This window comes from Rhamphochromis longiceps, linkage group LG17 (assembly GCF_057381845.1).
Source record: "Rhamphochromis longiceps isolate RC_006_pf linkage group LG17, R_longiceps_female_GT1.1, whole genome shotgun sequence".
Lineage (NCBI taxonomy): Eukaryota > Metazoa > Chordata > Actinopteri > Cichliformes > Cichlidae > Rhamphochromis > Rhamphochromis longiceps.
The window spans coordinates 9,728,314-9,742,657 of NC_140573.1; the positions used below are offsets into that span (position 1 = coordinate 9,728,314).

Consider the following 14,344-nt stretch of genomic DNA (forward strand, 5'->3'; position numbering starts at 1 on the left):
AACCAAAGATTTTTCACATGAATGTATATTTCCATGTAGCATAATCCACTGTACAGAAACTACATGTTCAACTTGCTCAATGAAGTCTTTAATCTTGCCTTCTACATAATGAACATTTTTCACCTCTTTGGCTGGACCCATGTCGACTTCACTTGAAAAAATGGGATGTTTCTCATGCACGTTCTGACTACATTCATAAAGTTGGTTGTGCTTCACAAGAGATTTACAAATATTCTTAAAACTACTTTTCAGAGCCCACTGCTTGAAGAAACAATGTTTTGACTCAAAACGCATACACATATGCCTCACTGTAGGACCAAGAGCCTTAATCTGAGAAGGAAGATGCAGTAAATAATGCTGTTTAGGTATAATATTTTCATCTGGAAACAGTTGTTTGAAATGTTTTAAATGCTGCTCTATTAAAAGCTTCAATCTGGAGAGAGTTGAGACAGCAATAATAGGTGAAAACAGAATTTTTATGATCTCTAACATGTTACGTAGCATTTGTGTGTAATGATTTTCTCCAATTTTGTCCATAAGAAATGGAAGGATCTTCAACAAAACCAGCATCTGCCCAGCTGACTGTTTCAATTTATTGTCATTTGATGACAGTGTACTGACAGATATGGGGCAAGGCTTATCCCTCACATCAACAGGAGAATAAGGGAAACACAAAATTGCACTATTGAATGAATCTAAGTTCATTTGCCCTGAAAGCACAAGATTCTTTAAAACACATTTGATTTCATATGGGGCAACGCCTTCAAGAATAACATGCATGATGTCTTGTGGGGTTTGATTGATTATATCAACGTGAGGAGATTCTGTTAACTTGCTTCTCCTGTTTATACCATACGTTATTTTTAGTTTGTCTTTCAGAAAGTCCGTACTTGCCTTCTCAATGTCATTACATTGCCTGTTATGACTGGCCATGGTCCTTTTAACAAAAAAATCTTCATTAAATTTTTCCTGCATGTCTTCAAAGTGGCATTCGCAGTGCCTGCATTTACTGTAGGCAAAACCCACTCCTTCCTTAAATCCAGCCACTTCATGCTGAGCTAGAGTGTCTCCACACATGAGTGCCCCATGAATTGTCCTCTCACCACTTGCAGTGACAACTTGGACACCATCACACAGCTCAATTAAGTCACGGTTAATCCTCTCAAATATCTCATCTATACCACAACGGGAAAGATCTTTTGATTTTACCATGGCAAGCAGACGAATAGCAGGAAGTCTTGATCTGTACTTAGGGCTGATGTTACCTAAGGTGTAATAAATCAATAACAGCTTGTTCTTGTTTGCCCGAGATCCAAGAGGATTGCATAGTTCAATTTCATCTGTATATAAAATCAACTGTAATGCTGTAGGGACTTTAATAAACAGTGGGTGCCACTTAAAAATGTCTCCATCAATGAAATCATGAAGAAAGCCATCCTTGCATGGCTTTGGCCTCTCATCAATCATTGCAAGCATTCTTGGATGTGATAGCAGCTGCTCCAAACTTTTCACCAACGGTATGTAATGAAAACAATGGTCTTTAATGGCAAGAACTCTGGAGTCTCCACGCTTCGAATAACAGACTGTTTGTTTTGTGACAATAATCTCTGGTTCAACTGGTTTTAACAGTTCTTTGATGGTCTTGTCCTGCAAATGGGTGGAAGCAATGTAAGTGAAAGGGTCAACAAACTGGTCAAATACCCCCACTGCATCACTCTTTAGTTGATCCAGGTCCCCAGAATGTCTCTCAATCATGTCACTCATTTGTTGTTTTAGGTGCTCCAATAATACGGCCTGATATTGCTGGATTCCACTCACGATGTGGTTAACAGCTCTCTGTGGAAGAGGAAAAAACAAAGGAAAATCCTTAATTACAAAATTCATATGAGAACACAGTCAACATGCAAACTCACAGAGACACAATTTTTGAAAAATGAAACCTTCAGTTACATAAAGTTAGTGAGATGCAATGAGCAAAATAAGTTACCCCCACCACCCAAATTTTTTTTGTAAAGAATAATATTGCCTTATGCAACGTTAAAACCTTGTTTTCACTTAATTATAATGCATTTTGAGGAATCGGATCATAGGTGGAAATGCAAATTGAAAATTTGTGTTGTGTGTATTATGTTGTCTCTATTCTTAGCTCATGCTAAGGAAATATAGTGATAGGCAGATTTTGGATGCAACATACATGTCTATTTCCATATATAGTGGGGGAGTGAGATCTGAGTGGTCACCCATGAAGTACATGGAGACACATTCGAATGTCAGGTGTTTCACTCACATACCTATAGCTGTCCATTTATGATCAGATCATTCAAGATGCCAGGTCTGAACAGTGCCCAAGTTATAGCTTGAGCACTGTTAAGCATAAGTTAAGCATATTGCTTTTAGGTTCTCTAACAATGAAATACAATTCTGGTTGCCCATAGAAGCCAGGATAAATTTTAAAATCTTACTTCTTACATACAAATGTATCCATAAAACTGCTCCTTCATATTTGTGTGACCTACTCCATATCACCACTGTTTCCCGCCCTCTCAGATCATCATCTGCCATTCATCTTACTGTTCCGTCCTCACACCTCATTACTATGGGGAACAGAGCTTTTAGTCGCTCTGCTCCTCGGCTCTGGAACTCTCTTCCTCCTGCACTAAGAAATACTGACTCCCTCTCTACATTCAAGACACAGCTCAAAACACATCTGTTTAAACTGGCTTATTCGCTTTAATGCTGATTTTATTTGTTGTCACGCTCTGTTTTGTAATTTTAACTTATTTTTATGACTATTGTTCCTTTTATTAATTGTGTTTTTTGTAAGGTGTCCTTGGGTTTCTGAAAGGCGCCCTCAAATAAAATGTATTATTATTATTATTATTATTATTATTATTAATTCAATGGAAAATTAATGGCATAAATTACCTGTGTCAGTCGATGGGTTTCCTTGGCTTGAAGAAGAAATGCAGTTGCATGTTTATAAATGTCAAGATTCAGGTGACCCTCTCCATCTTCTTGAAATCCACTCTGAAACAGAATAACAAAAACATATCTATTAAAACAGAAATAAACAATTGCATTGATAGGTAGCAATCACCAAACAATATTGCATTCATTAGTTAGCTAGATTCATGCCCATAAGGTACAAGGTAGATGTATTTTTACTGACTGATGTCTTTAATTTGAGCTTTTAAAATGACAACTAAAATGACAAACAAAGCAGTACTTGATAATAGATTAATAAGACTAGCAAAGCACATGGAGAGTTCAGTACAGTATAGTTTAAATTCCTTGATCATGCCTGATCACCCCCAAAATTGAATTACTTGTTTATTGGCCCATTTGTGACATTTCCTGAAAATTTAAAATCTGTCCATGACTTTGAGTTATTTTGCTAACAGTCAGACAAATGCCACCAAAAACATAACCTCCTGAGTTACTAAGAAAAAAAAGGTAAAGAAAAGAAAAACAAAAGATAGTTTTAGAAAAAAAAAAGTAACAGTTAATGTTGTCAGTAGTCTTACTGTTACTTCAGAAATGCAAATAGTTATTTATAACTGATTACTCATTTAAAAAATATACAAAATAACTTACTGATTGGTTTGTATGAAAGTAATTAGTTATGTCAGTTATTTACTGTCGGACAAGTTACTGACAATTTGAAATATGTTATATTTAGTAGTTTCACCTTTAAAAAAAATGACCAATACTGACAATAAAAGTAATATTGACTATAATGCTCCTATTAATGTGAAGATGAGTATTTTTTTGTGTGTTTAAAAATTTTTTTGACAGTAACTCTGAACAAATCATGTAATTTTGGTTTGCTTTGCCTAATAGTCATTCTCTTAGGCTACGTCCACACGTACCCGGGTATTTTTGAAAACGCAGATTTTTCTATGCGTTTGCACCTTTCGTCCACACGTAAACGGCGTTTTTGGTCACTGAAAACGGAGATTTTTAAAAACTCCGGCCAGGGTGGATATTTTCTAAAACTCCGTTTTTGCATTTACGTGTGGACAGAAAAATGGAGAAAACGCAGTGTCAAAGGTGTGCTCATTTTTTGACGTCACACTGTGCGCCACGTTATTATTTCGGTGAAATGAATTTCTACAATACTGTTACTGTTAATTCTACTCTCTGCACTGTTTAAATGCTTACATATACACACACAGTTACTGTCCCTCCACACATACGACTCGGTTCTGCTTCTATGCCCCAGCTTTGTTTACTTTTTCCCACTGAGGCTTCTAGACTTCTGATTGGCCAACATTTCTGCACGGTTAGGAATATATCGCCACCTGTTGCTTTGGCATGTTCCTAGCAGTGTTTTCCTTCATTTCTGCCTTTAGGTGTGGACGGGATTATTTTTTAAAACGAAAACGGAAAATCTCCATTTTCAAAAATACCCGTGTACGTGTGGACATGGCTTAAATTGACCTTGAACACATATGTAAACATGATAGCGACCTATTCAGTTAGCTGACTGACTTTTACCAGCTGATTTCAACACGTATTTCAACAATATATCAACTTTTTTTAAACTAATAGGACTTTCTGCAAAGTTTGGATGCATTCACCGGAGCGAACGAACGGATGACTGAAAAAAAAAAACAGTCTGACAAGACTGCAGCTTTGCGTTTCTGCCACAGCTCTCATTTACGTTTCAGGTGAGTTACTTAATTTAGCGAAACAACTAGTTCGACACTCATCACTGTTAAAATAAAAGTACAACATGAGTCTGTCAAAAACAACACATTTAATGGACGTACTTGGATCAGCCAAAGTAAATGCTAACATTATGTTACAGCTTCTGCAGCTCGTTTCTCTGGCTTTTGTTAAAATAACTTACCGTTAGTGCGGGGATGCTTGAGCCCTCGTCAGTTACTGAAGAACTGGCGTTAGTTTGGTTGATTGGGGCCGTCCTTTCACCTGCTCCAGGTAAACCGTGGCGGGTTGATCCATCCTCCTCATCCGCTTCCACTCCGAGAAGGTGACGCGCGTGTGTCCGCTTTACGTGATAGTAGAAAGAGTTATATACTCTGTACTCACTCGGACAGCCATCAATTCCACACACCACGCGAAAGTCAGGGCTGCGGCTGTGCATGGTATTAATGTGACTCAAAAGTTGTCTCAGACTCAATGCTACAAACACGTAGCATATAAAGCAACGCCAAGTCATGTTGGAAGCTAGTATGTTTCATTCGGTAGCGCGGGCTGCAGTTGTGCCGTAAAATAACTCGTTACCATGGTTAAACGCGCCTGCTAAATTGTCGTAAATGTGGGGGATAAAGTAAAAAAATTTTTTAATTAACCTATAATAATTAACGTTATTTTGCAATGCACAAAGACAGTTGTTTGGTTTAAAAACCAATCAATCATCCTTTTAGGATTTTTGGGCCAAAGAAATGTAAGGCAAATTGAAGACGAACTTCGTTTCTGGCTGTCGTGAATGATCTGGTGGACATCTTAAGTTCATGTAGACACGTGCCTGCCACTACTGTCCCAGAGTTCTTTGCATTCGCGTTTCATTGGAAGTAAGTTAAAATGTATTATACAGTGCTCATTTTTTGTACATATTACACTCCTTTCGAAAGTTCTAAATGTTTTGGTGTGTTTATATTGTGTAACGTTGCAGCCGAACAGTGACTGGACGAGGCAAGCTAACGCCAAAAAAGCTAACTAGTGTGCTAAGTAGGCTAACAGCATGGAAGGACTGGATGAGGTCACAGTGTCGGTTTTAAAGGGTAATGTATGCAAATTTATTTTTAAACAGATTAAATGGACTTATGTTTTACATAGGTGTATGAACACGGAAGTGTGCAAATTACATTATTTTATAAATAATGTCGTTGATGATGTTTAAGTAATTTTTTTACCTTCCATTTCATGTGATCATTTCCTCATTTTAGGAACATTTGTAGTTATTTGTTTTACTTATGCAAGTGTATTTATTCATCCTTAGAGGTGGATAATTCTCAGTAACATTTACCAATTTACATTTAATTGATTAACTTTTGGGGAAAAAAGTACTTAAGAGTAGTTTTACTGCACTATAGTTTACACTTTTACTTGAGTAGATTTGTAAAGAAGTAACTGTACTCCACTACATTCCAAAAAGCTCAGTTCCTTTAATAATACCTAAAGCTGGATAAAAATTCAGTTCAGCACAATTTTAATGAAGTGTCAACTTTCATAGTCTCATCTCTCATGCAGTTTCCTTTGTAGGGCATAATTTCATCTTGCTATGTTTTTCTTCCAATGTGTTAATAGCTGCAAACATCAGCGAGGGAATGATGGGCACCCTGTCTCGTGAAGACTTGCAGGATCTTTTCCCAGGCCCAGAGAACTTTTTACGGAGAAAAGCTGTCTGGCGTGCCTGTCAGGATGTACTGGAGGTCAGTTTCCCAGTCACTCACCACCACTTAAAATTGGCATCGTCGTGTTTTTGTCCGATTACAACTAGTTTAACCGTGGGCAGAGTTGAATGGCTCTTCACTATTCCCCCCTCTCCCCACACACACACACACACACAAAAATTGCGTTTTGCTTTTATTCATTATTATTTATTTTATAGGAATCTGGCCAAGATGACTCAAAATCTTCAACCAGCTCCTCCATTAATGAGTCACCCAAGCAACAGACATCCACTACTGTAAATGCAACTGCTTCAAAATGCACAAGTTCTGAAAAGGTTGTGAAGTTATTCTATCCAGAATATGTATTGCACACTGACACTGAGCTTGAGCAAGTCCGCCAACAATACTTTGAGTTGTCGAAGAAAGGTGAAGAGCGCAGCTGCAAAATGTCAAAGGAGCTCAGATGTCGGCTCATCCGAAACACCATGACTAGTATGATTGCAATCCTGAGGGCAAAAGGGGATGGAGAATCGCATAGATACCCATCAAAACCAGAAATTACAGCAATGGCAAAGAGAATAGTGCAGTACTACCCTATGCTACAGGACCAAGGCATCAAGAATACATGGGTAAGTGAAATGCATCCACTTCAATACCAAAGTGTTTCATGTTGGACATTTTAGTAGTGGTTGGAAAAATGTATTAAATGTCCTATACAGGTTACTGTGTACACACAGCTAAACAAAAGACTGCAAAATGTGAGATCCCCCCAAAAAGCCACTCCAGATGGGAGACATTCAAAGAGGTAAGGCTGCAACTAATTAATTTTAATTTTAACTATGATAATTCTGTTATTCATTTTCCTCATTAATTGATAAGTTGTTTAGTCAGTACGATGTTTGAAAGTTGTGAAAGTTTTTCCCCAAAAGTCTTCTTTTGTCCACAACCTGACAATTTTAATTTCAACGATAGAGGACAAACAAAAAAGCTAAAATCATGTTTGGGCATTTTATTAAGGAAAGAAAGAAGTGATCCAATGTGATCAATCAAGTATTTGGTGACCTGCCTTTAGTTTCCTCACCTGTTTTAGCATGAAAGGAAGAAGCACTTTGTGTTACACTTTGTATATATGAAAATGGCTATACAATAAAGATATGAGTTGATTGAGTTTATAGTTGATAACTAATTGATTAACTGACTAATCTTCGCAGCTCTGCCAAGAGGCGATGTCTTGATCAGCCAAGTGACGTAGAAGAAATGGATTCAAGTGACTCAACAATCATTCTGGATCTGTCCACAGAAGGGAGGAGCAGCCCAGAGTCGGCCAGTAAAACAAGTGAGTTAGAAGGTGAGTTTCAACTTTACATTTACAAACTGTGTGGTCATCATAAAAAAATAAAACAAATATACCTGCATGTTGAGTCAAGATGGCAGTCCTGACATGACGGAAGTAAAAGGCTTTAAAATGGTCATCAGAAAATGATAACTACATCACATTTTTCCTGTTTTATCATCAGTTTGTTAACATTTCTGTGGAAATTAATGTTAATAAAGTATTGGTATTAATAAAAGCCAGTATATTATAAATTTAAAGAGTTTGGTACTGTGGTGTGTTTATAGTATAAGTCTGTGCAACATCACTGTCTCTAACCACTCAGTATATCCTGTAAAGTAATGTTTTTAAAAAACAATGTGCCTCACTAGAGGCTTTTCTCTTTTTAACTGTTTTTTAATTTAGGTTCCAAACTAATTTTTAAAGTGTATTACCCTGACACAAAATATCTCTTTGCTATGTCTTTAAGGAAAAAGGAAAGCACAAAACCTACTTGAAGAAGAACCCTCTACCCTGCCAAGTCCTAATAGTGAGTCCATCCAACTGCCGCTGTGTGTGTGTGTGGGCACATCTTTATAGGGGTGCACTTGTGTGCCTACATATAATTGTATATGATTGCATGACCATATGTAAATTGGCATTTACATGGTAAATATTTTGAAAAATGAATAAGTATTTAATAGTTAAGTTCAGAGCTGTATTTTTTTTTTTTTAAAGATTTAACTCCATTAAAGTATAGTCTATAGACACTTGTCATTTTAATGACATAATTAATGACAGATTTTTTTTTTTAAAGTGAGAGACATTGTTTATGTAATTTTGTGTCTTGCAGCAAACAAGCCTGCAGATATCAACAGTCCAGACACCCACTGTCCAGCAACCTTGGCCAAACACTACAAGACCCTACAAACTTTGTTTAAAAGAAAAAACCCAAACCAGCAGGATGTCTCTCAGCTCCTGGATTTGGAATTTTCAGCCAGAAGAGCATTCATTGATTCAAATACTATTCGCGAGGAGGACAGACACAAAAAGGTTCTAGAAGCATATCCTTGCTTCAAGGACATTGGACATGTAAGTCATTGTTGAATCCATGTGATTCAAGCCAAACAATGTTTATCATACCAACTTCTTGCTCCTCAGTGATGCATTGACATGTTTGTATTGGTATGCTGAATATTTTATAGGTGATGGAGGAGCTTCATCGCATTTTGGATAAAGAAAATGCCAACTTCATCAATGAACTGAAGGGAAGATGGCAAGATTTCTGCCAGAAGGTGCAGTTTTTTGGTGTATGGAAAAAGACGCTGAAGCCCCCAATGGGAATGGATAAAGGTAAGCAATGATGTTTTGGTGTTATTGGTCATCAGAGTATAGTTTGGATCTTTACGGACTACTGCTTTAACATGCTTAAAGTAATGTCACTGAGGACAGGAGGAGGAGAATTTGAAAATTTAAAGGCCTAATCCCCCACCCCCCCTCTCCTTCTTGAAGGAGCTGAAAGCCGCACCTTTACTAGTTACGCGCAGGGAAAACAGACTCAACGCTACAAAAGGCTAAAAATACAAACCAACAGGCCGGTTTAGGAAAAGGTTGTTGTGTAGGCTCACTACACAACATACAATGTAAGATAAATCCCTTTTTGTTCCCCCTCCCCTCCTCAGCATTAAGTTTTACAGACTAACATTAATGCAATGTAAGTCAATGTAGGTGTAGTTAGCATTCAAGCATAAGTCATATTAGCCTACTGTAAACACAGTATACAACAATTATCTACACCATTTAGCATTTTTTAGGTTACTGTGACAAGTTTAAACTATGGATTACAGCTTTAACTTTCATGTGCTAGTGTCTTGTTGTTCACCTTTTCAATCCACGATGGTTGTCACTGGCCAAATATTTGTTGTTGTTGTTTTGTTTTTTTTGATCTTGAGGATTTTGTTTAAGTGTGGTAATGAGATGATGATTCTTTCTTCTGTATAGCTGAACAGGCTCTTGAGATCCTACATGTGCTGCCATCACTGTTCCCATCCACCTCTGCTCCTCCAAAGAGGGCACGTGATGCGAGTGAGGCTCTGGTGCATGTCCTTGAGGTGAGTTGTGTAAAATGTAGTAGTTGTTTTTGTTCTTTTTGGGACAACGGTATTAAAAAATGCTTCTTCTGATGAGTGCCAAAGTATTTTATATTCACATATTATATGTTCTAAGCCTTCAAAAGGCACCTAAAACACATTTTTGGAATGAGGGTTCTCACAGGTTAGATCTCTGTGACCAGTAAATACAAACATGGATGCATTACGTGGTAGCACATTTTTATCACCTCAATGACACCTAATTAAATGTAGCCTTGATTTTCTGTTTTTCAGGAAGGCTGGACAGATGTGAACAGTAATTCCATCGAGAATAATTAAAAGTAGCAATTTCAGATGTGTTTTCTCAGAACCTCAACTTTTGTTGTAATTTAGCTTTAGTTATGTGTTTGAAACAAAAGTGCATCATCCTTACAAAAGTATGTCCGTGTTATGTGTTAAAGGACCAAGAAGACCCTAATACCTATCTGATGAAACGTCCTCTCTCCTGCCAAGTCCTGATTGTGAGTCCATCCAACTGCATCCTAGCGGTAGGAGATGTGTCAATAACCACGTTTCCAAAAGACTTGGTTACCGAGGGTGCTTTATACCTTATGGCCTACTATTACACCCTTCACCTTACATACCCAAAGTGTGTAGCCACTCTGCTTTCCGTCATACAGACGGAGGTTCTCTTGGACAAAATCCATGAGAGAGATCTCACATCATCTTACAAGAAGAGCATGGCTGAGTGGACTGCTTTTATTGGCCAGTAAAGCCAATATGGTCAGATGGACTATAGGAAAGCACTTCCTCTCTCCTTCCACGGCTACTACAGTCCATGTTGGTTGTGATTGATTTTTGTTTGTAATTTGGTCAGGTTAGCCCAGTGTTATAATTAAGGGTGCACAATAATATTGGCTAACATGCCGGCATTTTGTGTTTGGTTTGTGCAGTGCAGACAGCCTCGCTTTTAGTTAATTTTAAGATTTTTATTTTTTTTTTAATGAGTTTAGACAGAGGACTATTCAGAAAATAGGCTCTACTGTGAAAGAGTAAATTGACTAAGCTGAGACTGACTAGTTTGGTATAAAAGTAAGAATTGCTTTATTGTGTATTGGCTAGTACAACTGTAAAATATTAGATATAGCTGAAAAATCAAATACTGTGCATCCTTAATGATAATGTTATGGTATTGTTTGAAGAATGTGGTCAAATGTTCATGTTAAAAGCACTTTGTAATAATAAACGTTACAGGTTGAGGAGTTTTAGCCTAGCAGTGTTTGTCTGTACTTTGCCTGTGCAATGCACATATGTTACAGGTGTGTTTAGTGTTAGATTGGGCAGGGGAAAAAGTCACTGCAAAATGGCTTTCTTTTATGTAGTCCCCTCTGTTTATGGGGTTTTATCAATAAAGTTGTTGCTTTTGAAGTCTATAGTTCTCTTTTTTTTTTTTTTTTTTTTTTTTGTCTTATAAGCAGTAGGTAAAAGTCTTGAATATGGGGTAAATGCACTAGAAATAGAGAATTATTACAAAAAAGATTGCCTAATACTAGTAAAAGAATGCTAACTTTAGTACATTTTGTCTCGAAATGCCAATTTCTAATCTTATTTCAAGTAAGGTGTTGGACTTAAATCTAGATGGGTGTCACGTTTTTAGAACTGAAAACAAGTTATATACACTGAAAACAATGAGGATGATGTTGGGAGGTTTATAGAAAAAATGCTTTTTTTGAGGCGAAAATACTACTTTTGAGCACCACAAACTTATTATGAGACACAAAAACTTCACAACACTAGTAAAATATAGCTAAGAATGAGTTTTTCCAGCTAATTTCAAGATCTCGTAAGGCTTGATTCACTGTCTTATTTCAAGAAATCTTGTCAAGAGAATTTTCACTTGTTCCATTGGCAGATTTTTTTCACTTATTTCAAGCAAAAAATAACTTGTATTAAGTTTTTTTTTTCTTGTTTTTGGAGGGCCATTTTTTCCAGTGTACAGAACAGAGTTTGAATGAAAACAACGGAATTAGAATGTACAGAAGAGAATTTGAATGAAAACAACAAAATTTGAATGAAAACAACGGAATTGGAATGTACAGAACAGAGTTTGAATGAAGACAACGGAATTAGAATGTACAGAACAGAGTTTGAATGAAAACAACGGAATTAGAATGAACAGAACAGAGTTTGAATGAAAACAACGGAATTAGAATGTACAGAACAGAGTTTGAATGAAAACAACTAAAGTAGAATGTACAGAACAGAATTTGAATCAAAACAATGGAATTTGAATGAAAACAACAAAATTTGAATGAAAACAACGGAATTAGAATGTAGAGAACAGAGTTTGAATCAAAACAATGGAATTTGAATGAAAACAACAGAATTGGAATGTATAGACCAGAGTTTGAATGAAAACAACGGAATTAGAATGAAAACAACAGAGTTTGAATGAAAACAACGGAATTAGAATGTACAGAACAGAATTTGAATGAAAACAATGGAATTTGAATGAAAACAACAGAATTGGAATGTACAGAACAGAGTTTGAATGAAAACAACGGAATTAGAATGTACAGAAGAGAATTTGAATCAAAACAATGGAATTTGAATGAAAACAACAAAATTTGAATGAAAACAACGGAATTGGAATGTACAGAACAGAGTTTGAATGAAGACAACGGAATTAGAATGTACAGAACAGAGTTTGAATGAAAACAACGGAATTAGAATGAACAGAACAGAGTTTGAATGAAAACAACGGAATTAGAATGTACAGAACAGAGTTTGAATCAAAACAATGGAATTTGAATGAAAACAACAAAATTTGAATGAAAACAACGGAATTAGAATGTAGAGAACAGAGTTTTTATAAAAAACAACGGAATTAGAATGAACAGAACAGAGTTTGAATCAAAACAATGGAATTTGAATGAAAACAACTAAAGTAGAATGTACAGAACAGAATTTGAATCAAAACAATGGAATTTGAATGAAAACAACAAAATTTGAATGAAAACAACGGAATTAGAATGTAGAGAACAGAGTTTGAATCAAAACAATGGAATTTGAATGAAAACAACAGAATTGGAATGTACAGAACAGAGTTTGAATGAAAACAACAGAATTAGAATGTAGAGAACAGAGTTTGAATGAAAACAACGGAATTAGAATGAACAGAACAGAGTTTGAATGAAAACAACGGAATTAGAATGTACAGAAAGGAGTTTGAATGAAAACAACGGAATTAGAATGTACAGAACAGAGTTTAACCCTTTAAGACCTACCATAGAACCAAGTCCGCCAGAGCTTATATTATATTTTTACCTGCTGTGGAGCCATTTTTGGGAGCATTTCAAGTTGCTATACATCAATACAACCATTATAGCCCAGATTTTAATAATATGTATTCATTAAGTGCATAGTAATTACATAAATTGCAAAAAAGTGCAATAAACTACAAAAAAAATTGAAAATCGTTTTTGTTTTTTAACATATATTTCTAGTTAGAGAAATTTAAGAGGCTTATCCCTCAAAACTGTAAATACAAAAAAGTTGCACAAAATAGTTTCCCACCACAGGAAATTTATTTTGAGTGTCTTCATAGTTTTATTTTTGAAATACACCAATTTTTATACACTGCAGGAAAAACGAAAATAAATATTATACTGCAAATTTGCAAAAAAGCAGCATATGCATCAAAATAAACTATTTCCAGCAGTGCAATATGAGTCCTAAGCATCCCAGAAACGACACAGAAAGTCATAAAGTCAAAGATAACTTTTAAAAAGACCAGTATAGGCCCTGAGGGCCTGATAGTAAAAAAGACTACATTTCCGCGAAAATGACATCACTTCCGGTTTCGGGCAGGTAATGGCAGAAATGCAAAAGTTCGCGCTGACGTCTATTCCAACGTAGGAAGTGTTATGAACAGCTGATCGGACCGGCACAGCGTGTTTCTGGAATATTATGTTTTTGTTCCTGCAAGCGCTTTTTATGCAGTTTTTGCAAAGCTTTATGTGGAAGGAAACCGTGACCTAGGACAAGCTGATGGCATAAGATGTGAGTACAACTCCTCCGGTTTCATATGCAAAAAAAAATTTTGCGCTAGCTTACGTGGTTGCAGTGCTACTGGGATTTAAAAAATAGTTACGCAAAACAGAGCGTGCCCGCTCCGATCGGCTGTAAAGGGTTAAATGAAAACAATGGAATTAGAATGAACAGAACAGAGTTTGAATGAAAACAACAGAATTAGAATGAAAACAACGGAATTTGAATGAAAACAACGGAATTTGAATGAAAACAACGGAATTAGAATGTACAGAACAGAGTTTGAATGAAAACAACGGAATTAGAATGTACAGAACAGAATTTGAATCAAAACAGTGGAATTTGAATGAAAACAACGGAATTTGAATGAAAACAACGGAATTAGAATGTACAGAACAGAGTTTGAATGAAAACAACAGAATTAGAATGTGCAGAACAGAGTTTGAATAAAAACAACTGAAGTAGAATGTACAGAACAGAATTTGAATCAAAACAGTGGAATTTGAATGAAAACAACGGAATTTGAATGAAAA

General features: G+C 36.1%; 2 protein-coding genes across 3 annotated transcripts; one reads left to right on the forward strand and one right to left on the reverse strand.

The window, feature by feature from the left end:
* Positions 1-428: 428 nt before the first annotated feature.
* Positions 429-5,282, reverse strand: LOC146649287 (uncharacterized). The gene is made up of 4 exons (XM_085387572.1): positions 4,853-5,282; positions 2,926-3,027; positions 618-1,836; positions 429-433 (listed from the first exon to the last, which is right to left on the reverse strand). Exons 1-4 carry the CDS (start codon positions 5,180-5,182, stop codon positions 429-431), a joined length of 1,656 nt encoding a protein of 551 aa, XP_085243698.1. The 5' UTR covers positions 5,183-5,282.
* Positions 5,283-6,791: 1,509 nt separating this feature from the next.
* On the forward strand, positions 6,792-11,130 carry LOC146649288 (uncharacterized). 2 transcript variants are annotated; one of them, XM_085386623.1, is made up of 8 exons: positions 6,792-6,988; positions 7,079-7,164; positions 7,571-7,707; positions 8,162-8,221; positions 8,525-8,763; positions 8,877-9,024; positions 9,673-9,782; positions 10,223-11,130. In XM_085386623.1, exons 1-8 carry the CDS (start codon positions 6,806-6,808, stop codon positions 10,532-10,534), a joined length of 1,275 nt encoding a protein of 424 aa, XP_085242749.1. In that variant the 5' UTR covers positions 6,792-6,805; the 3' UTR covers positions 10,535-11,130. The 2 variants fall into 2 exon arrangements, with proteins under 2 accessions (XP_085242749.1, XP_085242750.1); XM_085386624.1 differs by having other exon boundaries at positions 7,571-7,695.
* The last annotated feature ends 3,214 nt before the right edge of the window (positions 11,131-14,344 follow it).